At 45.9% G+C, this 21,423-nt stretch overlaps 1 protein-coding gene across 3 annotated transcripts in view; it reads right to left on the bottom strand.

Annotated features, from left to right (window-relative positions):
- Nucleotides 1-20,453, bottom strand: part of LOC142572455 (uncharacterized) — a 40,823-nt gene extending 20,370 nt beyond the window's left edge. Inside the window, exons 1-3 of one of the 3 annotated variants that reach the window (XR_012826084.1) lie at nt 20,141-20,453; nt 19,567-19,785; nt 1,679-1,902 (exon numbers count right to left, since the gene is read on the bottom strand). Coding sequence is in view for 1 of the 3 variants with exons in the window: in XM_075681590.1 (XP_075537705.1) it covers nt 18,805-18,856; nt 19,567-19,785; nt 20,141-20,445 (576 nt within the window). In the remaining 2 variants the exon portion in view is untranslated. Of the gene's footprint in view, nt 1-1,678; nt 1,903-17,571; nt 18,857-19,566; nt 19,786-19,840; nt 19,950-20,140 lie in introns of those variants that run through there. The other 2 variants (XR_012826087.1, XM_075681590.1) reach the window with 2 other exon arrangements.
- Nucleotides 20,454-21,423: the final 970 nt, after the last annotated feature.

Raw genomic sequence — 21,423 nt, 5'->3', positions numbered from 1 at the left:
GTAGCGAGCGGTGGCATGCTCGGTATTTGTGAAACAGGAGACAGCACCGCAGCCTGTATCGGAGCGCCGAACTTGATTTGAAACGCAATTATGAAGATTTATACGCTATAAAACTTACTTTGCGTGTGCCTCACAGGAATACACAACTTCACTGTGTGTGTTTGTTAGTCCACCCGCTAACATTTTAATGTCAGCTAGGATGGGTCCTCATCGACAAACATCTTGTGTATAACGCGTCCGCGTCTTTTGGCTAAGGTTCATTTTTGTGGGCGGCATACTATATCACCTTGACATTCGCATTCTCGCGCGATCGTCACATCAGTGTCTCATCGGTGTCTTGTCGGTGTTGGCGTTCACGGACCTGCCGGGCATCGATAACCCGGCTGCTAATCAAGGGTCCGTCAGCCCATTGTCCCGGCTCTATCAGCACTCCCGCGATACCTGCGAGAATGCCCCCCTCCCCTCCTCCCACCAGAATCATTGTTTTACATCCGAACGGCGTGAGAACTCCTATATACAACTTCGCTGTCTTTGATGTACGAGTTGCTCAGATTGGCATACACCTGCGAATGTTTTCCTTCTTCTTTGCTTTCCTCTTAAGCTCGACGTTTATTGACCGTTCAGACCAGCCTACAGCGGAAACGATAGTGTGCGTTCGCGCAGTGCTCATTGCGGGCCCTTAGGTCTGAACCAGCTGGTGAGGACGTGAACGCTGTACTCGCTCCTCTGCCATGCTCACTGAGCCTTTGCAGCCAAGCTGATTGCATGCCGTTGACGTCTGACGGACGCACTTAAAGTAATACCAAATATAGATAATAAGTAATACGAAATACGTCGCAAAGCCTGAACAACTTATATGTGAGCAGAGCGGACCATTAGCGACGCTCATTTTGAAGCTATCCAGCGCATCGACACGACTAAACTTACTTCACTCATTTATATGTTTAGTTCGCACTGACGAGATGCACTATAATTAATGTTTTGTCAGCTTCAGTATAAGGAAGCAGTGCCATGTATTTTGCTGTTTTGCTCTCTAAATCACATAGTGGAGAGGGCGCCGTATTATGTATCAGCGGCGAAACTCCTTTTGGTAACAGCAGTCGTGTCCTAGTGTACAGGACGTCCGCCACGGCTGCGATAGGTGGGCAGTTCGAAACCCGCCGCCGGCACCCACCGCAAATGGGAAAAAGAAAAATTATGGGTACAGGCGCTCCCGAACCCGGCACCCGGTAGTGATCGGGGTGTACCGCCTGGGGAGTACATCCGAGTGCCCTAGTTTCGACATGTAACCCGGAAGGGTGGCTATGTTCACTGGCCCTAATGTGGGCACGGCTTCATTAATCACTCCTTTTGGTAAGGGTCCCTCAAGGGTAACAGAAGTTCAAAGAACTTTAGTTCGCGCGTGAGTGAGGGGTTCTGAGTTGTTGACCAGGAGCGTGAACAATACTTCGGAGTTTTGTTCTTTAGAGCGCACATGCTTTAACACATTGGGCATTTTAACAGAAACGCGCTCTTGACGGACGCGGTCTTATCTCGGTAATTTCACTGCAGTACTCGAAACGGCTCTACGAAGGAGACCTTCATGTGGATACATGAGTGGAAAGAAACGATGGAGCCCCTATAGGGCGGAATTTATTTAGCGCAGTCTGCGAGGCGCTGAAAGCGTTAAACAGCGTACCAGAAGCTGTAGGCTGCGAATCCCAACCAGGTCGATGTCTGGAAGATTAGGTAAGGGGTGAGAACCAAAGCGACGGCCCAGTTCACGTGTGGAGCTACGTGAAAGAAGGCGTACGCCCAAGCCATGTACAGCACAGGCAGCATGGTGACCGACAACACCACGGCCAGCGCGAGCTCCAGTTGGTGCCGCCGGGTGCTCGTGTGCCGGAACCACGCCCAGATCGACTGCACGACAGGCATCGACGTGCTTTGCGAAGCTCCTCTATTGCCTATATACACAATTCACTGGTTCTTGTATTACCACAATGCACAAACCGTATATGAGAGTCGCTAAGTTACATGAAACCGACTACTTTTCTCCAATAGTGCAAGAACGTAACTGTCGAACATCGCTATTCGATAATGCACCTCAGCTTTCGATCAACTCTTGGCGCCAGTGATACGATACACATTACCGCTTCGCTCTCTCACCCACACTTCTGACTTTGTCGAGAAGCGTTCAGCGTCAGGAGCCCGGAACATAATTCAGACGCCTTTTCACTGAGGTGCTGTCAGAAGTTGGTGCTTCGATTTCACGCGGCGTGGTCACCGCCCTTTAATATCCGACGAAACTTCACGCACTGAAAAGTAGGTGTGCAAACAGGGACACAAGTAGAACGACAAGGATGTCTTGTCATTTTCGGTTAGTTGAGGTCCGTGTTTGCGCGCCTGTCTTTCAGTACATGAATTCTTACCACTTATTCAACTTTAATTGGTTCTCGGACGAAATTTAGTGCAGGTACTTACCAATTCAAGTGGACGCGCCATAATTTGGAGTAGGGTGCTCATGGCGAGATTTAATATGTGCGCACGAAAAATGGCCGGAAACTAGATTCATGTAATTACGGCTGTAAGTCCTGTTAGCGTGTGCCCTCTTCCTTTTGGTCACTCGCGTAGTAGGCTCGCTCCCACTAAAAAAAACTGTTCAGAATCCTTCGAGGTCTCTAATTTATTCATCATTTTATATTTCTTATGATACGTAACGTTGTCATCGAAACGTAATAATGTTTTACGCTGTGTGCTTGCTTCGCGACAGAGCCTTCAGTTTGCCGCTATCCGGCATTCGCTGTTAAGGGGCAATTTACTCAGGAGCTCCTATCTAAACATATCAGAAATGAAAAATCGTTTTACAGCGATGTTGTTAGCCTCTAGTTGGTCGGCATTTTTCGCGGCGTGTCCTCACGGAAAAAAACAACCTTCATCGATTAAAAGAGAAAAAATACCTTCAATGACTGAAGAGAAAAGTGCATACATTCTTTGGTGTCTTCGCATACAATAAAACAACAAACACGAAACAAGCATCCTAACCGTATCATTGATGATAAGGCACCCCTGATAACAGTGCGAAGCACGTAGCTCTCACCCCGTACGTTTCCCAGTAAATTACTCTTGCGCAAGCCGCCGCGGCGACGGCAGCATGTGACGTGGGGAGTGATGTCACTAGCATTTCATATATAAAAAACCAGCATAGCAACTCATTTCATTATCGTTGCAGCACCGCTATGGATAGGGAACGCATAGTTAGGACATACGAGGAGCAGCATAATTACGAGGAGCGGCAAAGGGAAAATAAATGGCAATACGACCAGCGGCGGGGTGCTGCCCAAATTACCTTTAATCCATTTACTACTATTAATTTATCATATACCATTACTCTAAAGCAATAAAGCAAGTCGTTCCCGACGCTTGGCAACGACTTCGCAGTCGGTCGATTCGCGCTCGGCCTTGCCGTCGCTTGAGTCGCTGCTCCGTCCTTCTCACTCGGTGCTCGGCCTCTCAATCACGAGACGAATCCAGTATGTCCATAGAGCACGCAGAACTCATAGCAACTACCAGAGGAGGTCGACCCAGCACGCCTCCCCCTACCCTCCTCCTCCACAACACTTTGCCTCCTTTCTCCTTCCCCACTTCGCTCAACGCCACCTAGACTTTTCTCTAGGTGGCGTTGCTTTGCCGAGCGCTCAGCGTGTTCCTCCGCACTTTGCCCGGAGCGCCATTCTCTTCGTCATCTCAAGGCGCCTTCTTCCTCCGGCGCTCGCTTCCCTCGCGGCGACACAGACACGTCACCCCTGGTCTCGGAAGCCTGTGTTATCTGCGCTTTCCTTGTCCACACAAGCTTTCTCGCCTGCGTTCTGACTTCGTCTAAGAAATCGCTATAAAATATGTATGTATAGAAACAGAATAAATTCGAAAGGAAAAACGTAGCAGGAGTGAGTTGCGAACCTACGACCCCTCGTTCAGAAGTCGAGTGTCTTACACACTGGGCGAAAGCAGCACCTCCAACTTAACAGGCCTGCGCACTCTGCTTTAAGACATCATGCTACCTGGACCGAAATTCACATTGCCGAGCCCGGCCTGACGAAAGCGGTGGTGTCAAAAGCATCGCGGCTTACTCGGGAGCGTCATCATTAGATTCTATGGCAGTCGGGCAAGGAAGCACGGCGTCACAGATTTAAGTGCACCGGCCTTGTGCTATCTAGGAGGCGTTGGGCAAGCGGCGCGACGCGCTCGCTTTTTCGCGAGGATTTCATAACTCGAAGGACCGCTCAGCGGCGTTCAATTGGACATTAATGCTTTCGCATTCACAAGTCATAAGTGTTTCCATTTCCTAATACTTTTTTTTGCAGCCATCTCTAACAAAATCCGTCATCAGAAACGTCTCCACGAAAGCAATCTGAGGGAAAAAACAGCTTTGAAGGATGGAAGCGTGGCACTGAACACATGGTGATAGAGGCACCACTGATTTGAATTTGATCCAACTCAGACCGCAACCTAACGAAGTTGCTGTATTAAAGCAATCCTGACAGCTTTGTGATCTTTTCATGTTTTGTAACATTGCTTCAAGAAAGATCTATAGTATCGTTTATTCTGCTGAAAATTCTAAAGGTTTGGTGGAATTTGTAAATAACTTTCGAAGTCGACAAGGCCAAATGTACTAATATCTGAATTACAGACTTTGTGCTGTATTGTTAGCGCCTGTAATCCAACTACATATCTGGACATTAGCAAACAATATTTTCTCTGTTGATTCCGCTAAGTTGCGGTAACCTTTACATTGGCCAAACGGGCCGATGTACAAACGACCGACTAAGGCAGCACTAATTGTCTTTCAAGGCTTTAGCGGGTTAGCGGGTGGTATGCACCTACCTGCGCACATCAAAGACTGATGATGCAGCCTGCTCTTTAACAATGCAACGATTATGGCGAAGTCTAATGAGCGACTGGTGAGGAAAATGATTGAGGCTGGCCAGATGTGCCCCTAATTAACCACGTGTGTTCGTGTCGCGTCAGTACCACTGACGGATAAAGAAGTATGTTATCTCAGTAGGTGTTAGGTTTTCTTAAACTTCTGCATGTAAATATCTTTGAGCCTTGTATCGGCCTTCTTACTGTGCATGCGCGCCCCCTCCGCTTCCTTGGAAACTTTTCATTAAACTTCAATTGTAAGTGAGCATCTGTCTAGTCCACACAATTTCTTTCCGCCCTTATTCTGCTCAACGACACAAGTTTTTGCGTTATTTTTGCAAGGCATCATGCAAATGTTGTCGGGTTTTGTCTACCTTTTCACCATGCGAATATTTAGTAGCAGAGAAACACGATTGCCTTGTTGAGGAGATCTCTTGCATTTAAAAAGAACAGAAACAGCTGGTAAGATTGACAGAAGACAAACCACTTGACCTTAATAATGTTTTCGACACAATAGTTGGTGATCTATCAGTAAAACATACAGTGAGCACCTCTCAGTCAGGCATTGAGCTACTAAATGAATGGAGTTATAACATTTCGGCTTAATTTGTTCTAAGATATCGGCAATCTTGCTGATATCGTAGAACTGTGCAACAACTAGAAGTGGCAGTCTACAATCAAAACTACATTTAACGATTACTGCTATTGGAGCTCACTTGCAAAACCATAGATATAGACCGTGAAGATATATTGAAAAATATGTATAATATTAAATATTAAAGGAAGGAAATTGCATTACCGGATATTAGGGACTGTGACAGGACTGCTTTGTCAGAAACAAGTATACTAGAACAATATAGAACGCGGGCCGCGTGGCTGGCCCCACGCGCCCTAGTACGGTTGTTGCTGGAAGCCTTCCGGGCGCGCATCGACCATTGGCCATTGACAGAAGCTGCCATCTTAGGGATGTGGTCAGAAATATGACTTACTCGATGTCAAGGGCTATTGGTCGTCGTGTGCTCTTACGTGACCGTGGTTTGGACGTCCGGACAACGAATACCTTCTATATTTATGTTCTTATGACAAAGAAGTATCTTCCCTCTTATCGCCGCAATAATCCTTTTCCAATCTCTGCTTTCTTCGCCGTGCTTTTTTGATGGAAAATCTCCCAGACCCACTTTAAATCAATACATCGAGCGAGGAGTGGCTGCGGCATGCATACTCAGGGGCGCTATAACGTAAACCTATTCCAAACTTTCCTATCAAAATCTGCAATCAGCCCTCCTCGATTCGTCAAAAACTTTTGTGGGGCTTTTGTGTACCACTTCGCCTGTCTGTCATGTGACGTCTCGAAAAGCGCGATACTTCCCAATCTGATATGACGTGTACACGCTGATTATGCATGATTCGACTGAATAAAAGAAAAAAATTATTTCAATTGGGCGCCTTTTCGCCATTAACCTTCGGCTATTGGTCAAAAGGTTTCAGGCTGAACCCACTTCACCTGTCTGTCACTCGTTGTCACAAAACCGTGAAAACGTCATAAAGACGTGTACGCGTTAACGATGCATTAATGTGCCGAACAAAACTGTTTTTTTTATCTGAATAGCCACAGACTGCCCCGTTCTGAAGGGAATCAAAGATGGCTGCCGCCGATCGCTCAGGCACTGGCTACTTGCACCTGCCGGAGAACAGGGGGTTTTTTTGCGAATAACACAACTTTTTGCGTGGCCCTATAACATTAGCTAGCCCTTTCGGCACGTATACGACATCTCTCTGCCAAATCTTCTTTGCTGAGGATCTGTTTTAGCGGCACTTTTTCACTGTCCGTTGCACGCCACCGCGGTTTTCGACGAGCCACCGCAAGCTAAGTAAAGGAATGCGGACCAATCGCAGACGCCGGCCCCTCCCTATTCGTCCGGTTATCTATATTCAGTGCGCTGGCTCGGGTCCGTTGAAACCCTATCCACTTGAGCGTGCTCCTCGCCTTTTGCAGCCATTTAGATAAGAAAAACTGCTGAATGTAGGCAATAATATTCGTTTTGAAAGCAAACAAAAGTGACCTCCAATAAACGAGGAGAGCGTTTGAATGGGCTGTTCACGCAACGCTGCGGATCACCGGCCGATGCTAGCGTTGACAGTTCCTTAAATTTGACGTCAGGCGATTGGAATAAAAACATATTGGTATAGTTTTACGTTATAGGGCCCCAGGTCTGCATAAGGAACACCTGTTTAACACGCTTTGAAAGAACTTGTACTCACGCTCGTTGTTCAGAAACAATGGTGTCTCTTTGCTGCGCAAGTAACTGAGTCATTATAGTTCGTGGAGTTTAACGTCCCAAAGCAAGGCTGAGTCAAGGGAGTTAAGCGCGAAGAAACAAGAAGACAAAAGAAGGCAATGTGTATATACAGGCGACACTATTAATAATGGTCTTTAGTTTTTTCAACCGAGCCAAACTAAAGTACCTTCAGCACACCACGCCACAGGTCGCGTGAACTACCTTTCCCTTAAGAAAAAAAAGTTAAGGCAACCACACAGAACACGCAAAGGAACTGAAAGCCGCCACGGCATACGCAGAAAGTGCGAGTCTTTGTCATTTTAAGTTAGGGAAGGTTTACTGATGCAAGCGTCACCAAAATCGTCAGTTTGTTCAGCTGCAATTATTAGGCCGATGACATCACAGTTATTTCTGTGGTGAATAACTGTTTAATCGTAAAGGGCGTAGCACCCAGTGCCACACACATCTCTAGCAGCGTTTAGCAATAAACCCATTGGGTTTCTTAACCTTTTCGCTATGCTGTTTTAGCCGTTCATCTATGCAACACATTCAAAATCCTCATATTCAACGATTCGCAACTCGCTACATTTTACCCAGTTATTTTTCTGGCGTTTCAATGTTGCCGCGAAATCGCGAAAAAAATGCGAAGGTGCGCCCTCACGTTTCGTATGCTCGACAGCATCGCATTCAAAAGGGGTTTAAACGAATCACCACTACTCAGTGAGCGACTTGGTAACCGCGAAAAAGAGGCAAGGCGACGGCACAGCTGTTCGTCGCTGCCACGAGCAAGCAGCCACACAATGCTGTTATAGCACTACCACCGGCTTGGGGCGGTAATCAAAAATACGACTAAAACGAAGCGAAAAACAAAGGCAAGCCGCTGTATAAATGTATTTGGGCCTGTGAAGCCTTTCTGTGAAGCAGATATCTCCATTGAATGTTTTTTCTTGCTTTTTTTTAAATATAGGTTAGTGTTTTCTTATCCTTGGCGTTTATTCAAAGGAAGAACATTCCTTTTTAGCGAAACGAGAGTGTGTGCAAAGGCTGCTGCGTGACCCCGATCTTAAGCGATTTGTTTTTAGCTGAAATTGGCCGGCGATTGTCCCAGTGCCTAGAGAAACGAAATAACTGTATAAAATGTTCAGCCATGGAGGTTTTATTATTGTGTTCATGAACCTTTCAGTGTTTCCAATGTGAGTGTGATGATGCGTCGATAATACGCAATTACTAGATTTCTCGATGTGATGTTTTCGTTCATGGATCACCTTACGTGTTGCTGTTGTGAACCCAGGGCGCATAAAGCACTTCTCGCCTTTCATTCCGGCTATTCATAACTAGTTAAGAGGGGCGCATAAACAAAGCTGTGCTTTCACAACGCGCTTATGAAGCCCTGCGCACATTTGTTAGACGTAAATCCCAAGCAGCAAGCTTCACAGCTCCTAAAAAGAACGTTATGGAACTGACGTGATAGTTTCTGTAGCAAAAGGGTTCATATCCGGCGCTACATGTGAGACATGGTGTGTTTAACAGCGCAACTTGCCCCACTAGTGAGAACAAAAATGTAGCGGTGGTTACCCCACATAGGCCAGGTGTCACACAACTTAAAGAACGTAGCGGGATGAAGGAACGTACGAGGATCTTGTTCAGCGCCCAGTAAACTGGGTAACATTTGTAAACAAAAAACATATCCTGAAAAAAATGTCAAACTGTAGTGTAAAAAAATCAAAGGAAAAAATTCATTGAGTGACAAAGTGTGTGTAATCTACCGCATTCTGCATTTTGTCTTGGGGCTGATATTACACCCTACAAATAGCTAGGTCGTTGCATAAATGAATGACTAAGAGAACATAACGGCAAAGTTGGGCTTCTGCTACACTGCCAGAAAGTGTGTTCACTCGCCCATTCACTGAAGGCAAGCAAATTGAGGATTTCGGTGACGCTTGCACCAACAAATCTTGCTTTCAAATTTGACAAACAATTCTATTTTTTTGGCATGTCGTGGGGATTCTCGCCTCTTCTGAATTCCTTTGGGTGCTCTGTCTGGTTTCACTGCATTTTTTTAACGCGATAGCGTTAAGGCTCCCGTTCAGCGGAAAACGCGGCGGCGTCCACGGCGTGACGAGAAACCAACGTCACAGTCACGTGATGGCTCACAGTCTCCTAAATTTATAAGGTCAGGGATATTACCTTTAAAGAAAACATTTTCACATTCTAGGATTCGAACTGGGTCCGTCGGGTTGGGAGTCAGACTCACGAGTCCAACAGCCTAACGCTTCGCCCCACAGGCAAGCTTGCAAGGTGCGAATATATAAGCGGCTTTATATGTATGCCGTGCTGTCTTTCAAATGAAGCAATATTCGACGTTTGTTGGCTCAGAAAATTGGCATGCTGTCGGTCACCATAAAAAAGCAGCCATTTATTGATCCCCAACATAAAGCTGTATTCGAAAGCTGTTGCGTGCCACCATGCGGCTGCTGCTGCTCCCCCCCCCCCCCACTCTCGGTTTAATTACCCCGCGAGTTCATGCAAGCTTCGTTCCTCATTTCAGTGACCGTGCAAGAATAGAAACCACTTAAGAGAACAATTAAGCTATCAGGTCATGCCCTTGAAGACGCAGCTTAAGTGTCCCCCTATCTTTTATTGATGATAATAGCTATTTCACACGATCTGTGACGTGGTGTGCTGAAGAGACATTAGCTTGGCTCGGTGAAGAAACTAAAGACCATTGTTGATCGTAGCCCGTGAGTGTACACAGAGCTTTCTTTTGTCATCATGTTCCGCCGTGTTTAACTTCCTTTCGTAAGGATACACCAACAGGGCCACATCGCTACCCTTGGCAACACTGAAGCTATGAGGGAAGACATATTGGTGGGCTTCCTGTTAATTTTGTGAACGTGGCGAGGTTTCTGCATTGCGCCTCTGTGTAAATGCGGCCGTCGCGGCCGGCGGTTGAATGCATGAGCTTGCGTTCAGGAGTAGAACGCCGTAGCCAATGAACTACCGCGGCAGATACTGCGCAGGCCAAAGACTGAAAGAAATTCCTAACTATATTGTCGTTTTCATTTGGAGAAATCTTCTGAGGACAGGGCAACCTGTAACTCGTTACTAGTTTAGCTCCTTTTTTTCGTGGCAGCTGTGATCATGAGGCAGTGTTTTATATTATTTGCAACGTCCAAAGGGAAAGAATTCCGCAAAATAGATCATAAATGGTACACTACACTTTCTTATGATGTTATGCAATTTTTTATGATGGTGCAGTGGAGATATGATATCTTATTTTTGTAAACGCATTATACGTGGCGGCTGACAAAAGCAAATATTTCACAAAACGTAGTGGTGAAGACCTCGGAACACAAGCGCTCCAGAAGTATCATACAACGTGCAGATGCCTTCGAGTGCGATAGTCTTATGTGATATAAACATGCTGTAATTACGAAATTGAGAAAGTGAAATAAAATATTCGTTTCTTAAGTATTCAGTAACTCGTTCGCGAGAATAGCGTATAAATAAACTGTGCAAGCAGCATTTGCGTAGCTAGCGTATCATTTTCTTTAATATTACTGATAGTTTAACTTTGAAGGCGCTGTATATACCAGAAAAACCTTTTGCCACGGTAAAGACACGTCGAACACGGTAACATGCTTTGTTAACGAATTCGGTGTGCTGGATCGCACCATTCAGAAACAGAATGCGGCGCCGCCTCGACACTCTTGCAACAACCGCTCGTTGCTATCACGCTGAAAAAGTAGTTCTCGCCTCTCTAGCCTCAACTCTGGTATAACAAATCGCACACCATGTATCCTGTTATTTCGCACAGGTCACAGCAGAGTGGTGTTAGTTCTGTACTTCAGTTCGTTTATGTTAGAAAAGAAGCTCGATATATTTCAAACAAATTGCTGAGCAGCTTTCAAATTCTAAGTTTGTGAAACTAATGTACAGTATACTCATGTATCGCTTATTGCGACCGCTAAAGTTTACAAATTATATTTTTCCCTAGACATTTACGCCCTCTTGGGAGCAGCAGCGACATGAAATAACTATTTTGTGAAATGCATCACTCTTTTTCTTTTATTTCTGTTTACTAAACGAGGTTGGGCATGGGATGATCAATCTGAGTCCGGTGTTTCCCACGTGGAATATGTGTTTTAAGCTATACAAACACGAACAACAGAAGTAGAAGTGGACAGGACACGCGCTATCCTGTCCCCTTCTACTTCTGGTTTTGGTTCTGGTTCTGGTTCTTCTTCTGTTTCTGGGTTCCTTCAGGAGCAGCGCTTCGAACTGGAGCTCGTAGATCCGTTCTTGGTGCCCGATTCCACAACAGTGATACCGTATTCACAGGATAATGAACCAGGCGGATGCAACGCGTTCAGCACCGATGTTGAGAATTTGTTTTATGAAATACCCCAACGAGAACGTATGATTGCTGAAAAGGCATGCATTACGAACATAATGACGAGCAGTACTTTATTTTGCAGCGTGGTATCCCTGCGGAAGCTTTTTTGGAGCTGTTGTCCATGTACTTGTCGTCCCCCTACGTTTCTTGACGCGGACAGCTTTTGATACAGAAGAATGGAGTTTGCATCTTGGCTCCAGAGTAGCACCCGCGCATAGCGGCATCTTTTTGCCAAAAGTTGATGGGACCATCAGTGACGACCTGGGTAGGATAGCTATTTGCGTTTTTCGCTGTGTGAACGACTACCCGATGCCTGTCAACAGAGGAGGGCCGGAGGACCGGGTTCTTGAGGCTCAGAAGGTTTTAAAAAATACTGGCTAGGACTTCACGGTATAACAGCCTGATGAGAATGAGCTACAGTATTTGGATATTCGTCTGCGCTTTGAAGTGGCCCCCACCTGCTCGTTCTTTCATTCCAAATCCTTTCTTCAGGTCGCTCAAAAACAGTAAAAAACGGCATTGTGCTCAGCATCGGTGCGGCCCTACTGAAGCCTTGCGCCCACACAGTAGCGGAGGGTGTTGAACATCAAGTAGTTAGGTTAAATACAGCTGGTTATCCGAGCCCTTTTGGCTGCAGCACCTTGCGAAAAATCAAGAAGGTTTTAAGTGTCAAGTTGCAGCTTCATCTGGAGCATATGAGCATACAACCAGGAACCAGGAACCAGCAGCAACCAGGAGACCATGCTCTGATCCCTTACCAACATAAGTTGTCACGCAATTTGAACGACGTGGCACAACGTTATGGGGTGAACATGGTGGTTTCAGCTCCTATAAAAATGACCTGTTTGTGCGTATAGGTCCTGAGAAAGATTGAAAAGGCGCCTAACCATAGCCCTTTTGTTTACGATGCAAACCACAGGTCACAGTTTTTTCCCTGCACGTGCGGTGTGGTTTATGAACTCCCTTTCCCCTGCGGCTGTGTTTGTGTTGGTCATACCGGACACTGTATTAATATCCGTTTAAAGGAGAATTTTAAGGCTAGGTATCTGAGGAGTTTTCACGTAGCAAAACATGGCAGGGCTTGTGAAAAAGATGCAAAGAAGGTGTCTTTCTCTTCTAGAAAAAAAAACTAAAATTTTATACTATCGTAAACGGGAGCTGTTCGAGGCGTACGCTATAAAGAAGAAAACACGTGTAGTGTTGGTGATCCTTCCGTTGTACTTACTGATTGTGAGGTGCATTACTAGGCGCAAGATTATGACGGCCGCGCTTTTGGATGGACTATGGGCACGATGAAGTCTTTTTGATCATTTTGCATTTGTCATCTTTCAACCAATAAAATTCAATTGAGTTGCGCGTCCTGTCCACTTCTACTTGCAATCAGCTATGGGGTTTTACATGCCAAAACCACGATCTGATAACTGCGCACGCCGTAGGGGGAGGGGGGGATTCCAGAATCATTTGGACCACCTGGTGTTCTTTAAAGGGGTTGAGACACCAAATTTTGAGGCTATAAAAAGCCTGTTGAAGGCTGCTTCTGTATGCGAGGACACCGACAACGAGGTATTGGACGCTGAAAACATTTCAAAATAATTTTAATTCAGCTCCAAAAAGTCAATAAAAGCTGCTTCTCGTGATCGAGAGCCATCGCTAGCGCGGCTGTTATGACGTCACAGTGGAGGAACGAAAATATTGACGTCATAGCACACCAGCACAAAAACGTGACGTATGATGAGTAGCGATGAAATAGAGACATAGCCCTGCATCTGCGAGTCGCATAGTTCGGCAGCTCGGAGTGGTCTCTTCTTCAACTTGACGTTTCCCAACGTGTAATCGTACCTTCTTCACATCGTCACGCAAACCGGCGACGTTCATCGTGCGAGCGCTTTCTGTTGGAGCCGTTCGAGGCATCCGGACGGTAGCTGTGGAGAACTACCGCCATGCCTTTGAAGTACCGCGTTGTGGCCTTTGCCCTAGCAGAGTCGGAGACGGCGCGACCTTTCGCAAGTTCCCTCGGGACGGTGCCCAAAGGGACGCTTGGACAGACTTTGTTCGTGCTACAGGGCGGCACTATTGGACGCCGAGAAAGACTAGTGCGGTTTGCTCACTGCACTTTTCGTCGGACTCGTACCGTAGTCAGTATGCGGCGAACTTCGGTATCCCGGCGAAGCGCTGCCTGAAACCCGATGCCCTGCCGACGGTGTATCCTGCTTCCGTTTGCAGTCTCCTTCAAATGGGACTGGAGCAACTGCACCGAAGCGTCAGGTGCGTATTACATCCGATTGTGATGGATATGGCGCGTTTGCTGTCGGTAGCTCTGACGCTGACGTATGTGATATTTTGTGCAGCGCCGATCATGATAATTCCTGGGACACGACGGCCATGGACGAAGTATGTGCGAGTAAGTTTTGATCGCGCCCTTATGTGCAAAGTGCCGGGAATACGAAATTTCAACTGGTATAGGCGATTTTTGAAATAGATGTGCCGGGTCTCAAATCTATCTTTCAAATTCTTGATCTAAGCCGTCGCTACCGTGGAGCAATTACTGGCACAATAATCGCGAGGCTAGTCTTACCAGTAGCTTCTTACGTAAACCTCAACTGAGCTCAACTTGGCGCATAAGGTTACTGATAAACCCACACTAAAGAAAAACTTGCAAAAGATCTTACATTGCCGTGTCATTACATAGGCTAGACATTTCCAAGCATGATCTATGTCGTGGTAGTGGTATTTGAGGGGAGAGTATGCCTACAAACATATGTTTGTACTCGTAAAACTGGGTGACAATCTAGATTGTAATGGAATAATGGAACCACTGGCATGATTCTGGCAAGCATGTTGCTTATGGTGTGTGCTCCGTGTGCACAAATGATCCAGTAACCATGCCTCCAAGACTCCTGTGATTGTTTTCTTTTGATCCAGCACTTGGGCAGCGCTACTCCACACCATCACCCCCATGCGAAGCCACAGAAGGAATCTCATGCAGTACACGTGACGCCCAAACGCAGTGCACTGTACAAGTGTCAATAAAAGCGACGCAGGCCACTTTGCGTACAAAAACGAGGAGCATCGGTTCACAAACAGATGGTGCAAACCAAAGTGCGGGTGCGTATGGAGATAGCTAGCATGACTGATATTTGTTCAGTTATGTCAGAAACTTGTCACATGTGCCACTAGTGACGAGTTTGGATATGAAAAGAAAAGGTGTTTTCTAACGAAGTTTTGCATTATACAGTGCAATCTTGCATGAGTGACAGCCCATGATTATCTGCCAGCATAGGATATTTTTAAATTTGCATGTGCCCTGATGGCCTGCCTCATTGCTCAAGATGTCAGTGTAACCGAAGACCCAAGCAACAATGACTTATGTCAGTGAATTAGGGCAGCGGGGAGGTATGCTCTGAGGAATTTTAGTGGCTACGATTAGTGCCTAATTACAGCTGGCCATCAGGCACACGGCCTAGCATCTGTGAATGAGCACATAATCCATCTTGGCTGATAAGAACTTAAGATTTGAATCCAAATCTCATATTGAAGCATGCATTTAATTCACAAAGCAAGAAAACATTTTCCAGATCGCTGATTGGAGTATGACATAAGATATGATATTAATAGCTTCTTTTCCAAGCACTTGAAATGTCTTTTGATAGGGCTCATTTTATAGTGCAGATAAGCGTACATGGCATGGAAGGAGGAAACAGCATATGCGTGTTCCGTCTCCACTGTGCATCGCATGTGCACTTTGCATTATGTATTGAAGTGAAGTATACGTAATATGGACAGTTGAGCTCCATGCCCATTGGGCACCATACTGCCGTACCAACATGATGTTACAGGGTATACTCCGCTTTCAGAAGTCGCCAAATATGCTAAAGATTGCCGTCAGCTGGCACGTGCCCTGACTAGTGAGACTCAAGAACGTCAAAAGACAAGTCATGACCGCACTCATCAACCACTGCACGACTTTGCGCCTGGTTCGCTTGTGTTGCTTTGGATACCAGCCCACATTCCTGGCCTTTCTTCTAAACTCCAGGCACGTTATCACGGTCCATACCGTATCATTGAGGCCACTTCACGGGTCAACTACATTGTCGAGCCGCTCCCAGTGTCACCAGACCTGCGTCGTCGTGGACGAGAGACAGTACATATCAACCGCCTGAAACCGTATTACGACCCGCTCATCTTGTCCGCGCCCTGAGTCACCAGGATGGCTTTGCTTCGATCCCGGGGCATTGTAATGAAGCAGACGCGCCCCTGTGTATGTGCCGACTGAAGAGGAAGACGAAGGACCGTGCCGTGATCGCGAGCGAGCCCCGACAGCCCTCGCAGTGCCTTTACCTAGCGTTCCACAACGTTGTGAACGACAATACACGTCGTCGCAATACATATAGTGCCTTCACCGAGGAGAGGCCACAAAATCGAGCAGGAAATTACAGAAGCAGTAGCACTGATGACAACTGGCACAACCCAGTGTGATTAATAAAGGGAAAATCAGACATCCACCCGTTCGTAGCAATTGCTACAAAGGACACCCATACGGGTTCCTCGAAAGAAAAGCCTCGCAGTGGAAGAAAAAATTTTCCTGGTCCAGGACTCGAACCCGGGACTACCGCCTTTCCGGGGCAGCCGCTCTACCATCTGAGCTAATCAGGCGGTTGGCAGGTGCAAGGGGGAATTCGAATTTGTCAACAACACGAAGCAAAGACAGGAGTTTGACGTAATAGTTCTGCGAAAACCTGCAAGGAGGAGTGAAGTAATTAATAAAGAGGAAATCAGACATCACCCGTTCATAGCAATTGCTACAAAGGAAACCCATATGGGTTCCTTGAAAGAAAAACGTGTATGTCTGATTTTACCTTTATTAATTAGTTCTCTCCACCGTACGGGTTTGCGCAGAACTATTACGTCAAACACTTGCCTTTGCTTCGTGTTGTCGACAAATTCGACTTCGCCCTGCCATCCGCCAGCCGCCTGGTTAGCTCAGATGGTAGAGCGATTGCCCCGGAACGGCGGTTGTCCCGGGTTCGAGTCCCGAACCAGGACGAATAATTCTTAAACTGTGAGGCTTTTCTTTCGAGAAACCGGTATGGGTTTCCTATGTAGCAATTGCTACGATCGGGTGGATGTCTGGTTTTCCCTTTATTAATTACTTCTCTACAGCTTGCGGGTTTCCGCAGAACTATTACATCAAACCCAATGTAATCTCAAGAAGCTGTGTAAAATTATGGCTGCTCACTACAGAGGTTTTGTTGTTAAGCACAAGCTGGCAGTAGCACCGCTCGCAGAGCACTTAATTGGATTGAGAGACTCCCTTCCCATGACCAAACGCCCATATTGATCATCATATGCGAACTGGAGTTCATGACGAGAATGGCTGAAGAATACATCACACAAGGAATTGCCAGACCAACTATGACGTTACACTGGGTTATCATGTAGAAGTTTGTCATTTACTGGAAAGGGAAACCCCACATCTTGGCTTGTATCACAGCACAACCTGTTACTGTGTGTTGGTTACATGTGACATCAGCTCATGGTGAAATCTCTCATGTGAAATGTGCTCACTGCTTCTTCGTCTATGTGCCACTATTTCCTTTGTCATTTTCTGCTCTGTGCATTGCCACAATGATGTATTGCACTCCAAATAAGTAATTATTGTTAATATTTTGACTTGTATCAGAGCACAACCTGTTACTGTGCATGTTGTTTACATGTGAAATCAGTTCATAGTGAAATCTGCTTTGTTGCAGAAGCCAGAAGCAATTTTGTAGTTTTGTTTTGGTAGCATGGAAAGGAACTAACTTATAGTAAATTACTGTAGCTACATATGAAGGACTTGCGCATACTAACACAAGAACTTTTTACATGTTCTTACCGGTACCTGTGAAGTCACTGGCCGAGCCTACTGTTAAATGCATCTGGCCACGACAAGATTATGATCCAAAGAACTGCTCATTCAATTCATGTAAGAAAAAAGAAGCAGAGAAGCACCACTTCACAGCAATTTAATAAACTGCAGAAATGAGCCACTATATTTAGCCCTGCTGTTTACCAGTGTATTGTTTGACATGCCCATTACTGTTACTTTACATAAGAAAAAGACTGGTTATAGTTCATGTGACACATTAAGTTTCAAGCAACTGCCAAGTCACAGAGCTCTCCCTTGTTGTATAAGGAAACCAAAATTCATAGTCTTATAGCAAGGCGATTACAAGTGTGGGATAACTGCTTGACATGTCCGAAAAGCAGTTTGGGTGTGTGTCAGAACAATGATAACTAATACATGTACAATGCACCCTCACAGCAGTCATAACTAGAACAGTGGTGAAGAGAAACAAAGGTCTTGGTTGGGTGGAGATGCGATTTACCGGTATGAGGCGCAGGGTCCTGTGGGGACAAATGTAGGGTACACTTGGGAATGTTGTGCAGGACATACTTTTTGTGACTGGTGAATACTCCTCAAATGTGGGTGCGTTGCAGTGCCGCAAGAGCAATGACGAACAGGCAGTTAGCATCATCATTGCTATTTTGCTTTCAAAAGCGTTGGGTGCCCTCTCTCTCAGTGCCTGAATAATATGGTGCTGATACAGTAATTATTTCATCAGAAATCTGGAACTGTGCAGAAAGTGGACCACCTGTTTGGCTGCTGTCCTATTCTATGGTCACTTTCACAACCTCGTCATCCAGCCCACATGCCTAACCAGAGTGGGTTGTGCAAGAAAGGGACAGATTTCTCAAACTGGGCTTCTGGAGCCAACGCTTGATGCCGTGTTCACTCACAGCAATATTCACCGTTCAATATTCACTCACAGTTTGGAATATTTGCGATTTGTTTCGGCTGCTGACAATTACACATTGAAATCAAGTGGCAAACCGCAAATGAGCCACTTCCACATCTCCTTTTTTTCTCGTCATCACTGCTCGAGCTAAGACTGTTGTGAGGATACAGCTTGCATGTATTTAGCCAGGGTATATTTCGCCACTATCTAACCACTTTCTTTTTTACATTTCTGTTCCCTTTTTGTTCATGTTGGAATGGAGTTGTGACCATCATGAATACAAACATCAAATAATGTACGATTGAAGTGTTGGCATTTCTTTGTGGCAAAACAGACAACGTGACTATAATTCGGGGTATCTGAATCCTGCATAGCGTACTGATGGAAAAGCATTTATTATTTCACTGACGACGCAGCTGTTCAATACTCTGCGATTACGACGGCCCAGCTAAATCCATATCCTGCGGACGAACTGCCTGTAGGCAGTGTACCTGTAACTCCTATAACGAGAGACAAAAAAAAGAACAGATTAGCAAGCATCTGGGACTGAGCTTGCAAGGTGTCACCACAAGCAAACAAGTGTCCTCATCGCACAGTGCTTATTAAGCGCACCCTTTTGCAAATGCTGACAGTTGGCGCTGCTGATCATGGTAGACCTTGTATAATGGCAGGATTTGTTGCGAACGGTAGGCAGCAGAAAATAATGTATGGCACCTCTAATGCCCATTCCCAATGTGTACGTATAAATTCCCGGATTTGCGAATAATAATTGCAAGGTAGATGGAAAGTAGACTTGGAATGTGTGCATACTGGCAAGTAAAATTAACATGACTGCTAATCGACAAACCTTGCATCATTTTTATCGTTCATGACAACTGCAGTGGCAAACTATACAACTATGGGTGATCAGTCCGCTCTCAAATTCGCCTCCCGACCAGGCTGATCTCTGCCGAAATGTTCGCGTTCCAATATATGTATCGGGTTTGTAACATGAAGCTATACTTCTGTAGTGTGCACAGATATAAAATATAGCGCTATCTGTGGTGTTCTGCACTGCATAAAACAAAAGGAAATCTGTTAACATACAAAGCCAAGCTGTTGTATCGTTACAGCACGCGCAAGACTCGCAATGCGCCCGTGATAGCTTCTGCTGCACGTCAACTCGACACGCGCTCACGATCGTAAAAAAAACGCATGCACTCGTACGTACGTGTGGATATCAGGTGCGTTGACCAGCGAAGGTCGGTCCTCTCTCAAGGTGTAGTATGCGACCTTTAAAGCGTGCACGTTGACGCACGCGTGCACAAAAGCGGGGTGGTCAGTTATACACTTGGCCCCTTCCGGCACACGGGCTGCCACCTCCGAAATTTCGCGGCAGCACACCGATTCACGGTTTGTTTCGATCGGCCGACAACAACCACAGGTGCACCTGCAATGAACATACATTTTATCGTTTCGCGCACTCTAACATACATCATGCGTACTTAGAAAGCCTCAGAGTCAGGACGGCATATGGTACAGACTCGCAAGTAAATATGATCGCAAAGTTGAGAACATATTACATCGCTATTTTCGATATGAGCTGTAGCACCCGGTCACCTGTGTCACAGTGCTCGGAAGAAATATTCAGGAGAACAATTGCCGACCACCAGCTGTCTTGAGCACAATGGAGTTCAGAGTGCGACAAGACAAAGGGCGGAAAACCTAGCTTACGTGATATGGGATACGCCATCTACGTTCAGAAATATAGCAAAGCCTATAAAAACATAACGAGCGTATCTTACCAGTCAACGTTGCCGCTCCGCTCAACTTGCTGCTCGTGAGTGACAGGCATGACATTCTCCTCTTCTTCATCGCTGGCAAGCGGATCGAATCTAAAATGGTTTTCTGGATTTTGGACAGCGCTGTTTTCGTCACCTTCACTGTCGCCATAACAAAACAAGTCTGTGTCCTCATACGACTCCGACTGAGAGGAGGACGTGCTTTCGGTGAAGTATGATTCGTCGGACATCGCGACATGCACTTCGGGTCGCCAGTTGTTTACCTCTGCTGGGAGAGCAGGCGTACGCGCGAGCAGACGACGCAGCATCGTTTTACGTCACCATTTTTTGGGGCCCACGTGACCAAGCCATGTTGAGTTTCCTCCTCTGTGACGTCATAGCATCCCCCGGAGCCCAGAAACCGAAACCGAAATCGCTCGGTATAATAATGCTATTATTAAATTATTTATCGGATATATATGAATCCCGCTGTGTGTATCATGCTCCCTGAAGCATGACGCAACGTTTGAATCAACAAACGCATGAACGAAAATTTTGATGTCTCCACCCCTTTAATGTGCACCTAAATCTAAGTACACAGGTGTTTTCGCATTTCACCCCCATCGAATTGCGGCCGCCTTATCCTGGATTCGATCTCGTGACCTCGTGTTTAACAACCCAACTTCTCCTTCTGTTGTCCGTGTGTTTACAGCACAGTACATCCCTTATTACAAGATGAACTCCCACAAACTAGCCGAACTTGCAGCTCACTGGACTGACCAGTAATCCGTCCCGTCATGTGAATACAGCTTAAGTACCCTAAAGAGAAACACTAAATGTCTTTTGACTGCGGCAATATTATTTCAAATTTACTTTCCTTAATTTCACGGTAACAGGTTGAATACATATAGAAGAGAAACTAGGGGCCAAACTTCAATTTCTTTCATTTCGTGCAGAAACTCCAGCGCCGCTGCGTCATTGTGACGTAACGGATTTCAAAGCGCTTCCTCTAACTGAGCCTCTTGTGACACAGCAAAAGTTTTCGAAACTTGCGGAGTTCAGTATTTGGCTCCTTTTGAATACAGTGTAGCCCATCTTTAACGATAAAAGTTAACTAGGCCCTCTCAGAAGACGTCAAAATCCATGACATCATGGCGCGTCTTTTGCTTGCGTTTGTCTTTCGCTTGTGTCTTTTTACAGTGAAATCTATTGCCTGTACGACGAAAACTTCTCCGTCGCAACCCCATGCGCATGCGCGAAAAAGAAAGGAAGAGAAAGATAGGTGCCCGATTGGCTGCGCTACTAGT

This window comes from Dermacentor variabilis, chromosome 1 (assembly GCF_050947875.1).
Source record: "Dermacentor variabilis isolate Ectoservices chromosome 1, ASM5094787v1, whole genome shotgun sequence".
NCBI classification, from domain to species: Eukaryota; Metazoa; Arthropoda; class Arachnida; order Ixodida; family Ixodidae; genus Dermacentor; species Dermacentor variabilis.
The sequence above is the reverse complement of the archived record's forward strand: the minus strand, read 5'-3'. Positions and strand labels throughout refer to the sequence as shown.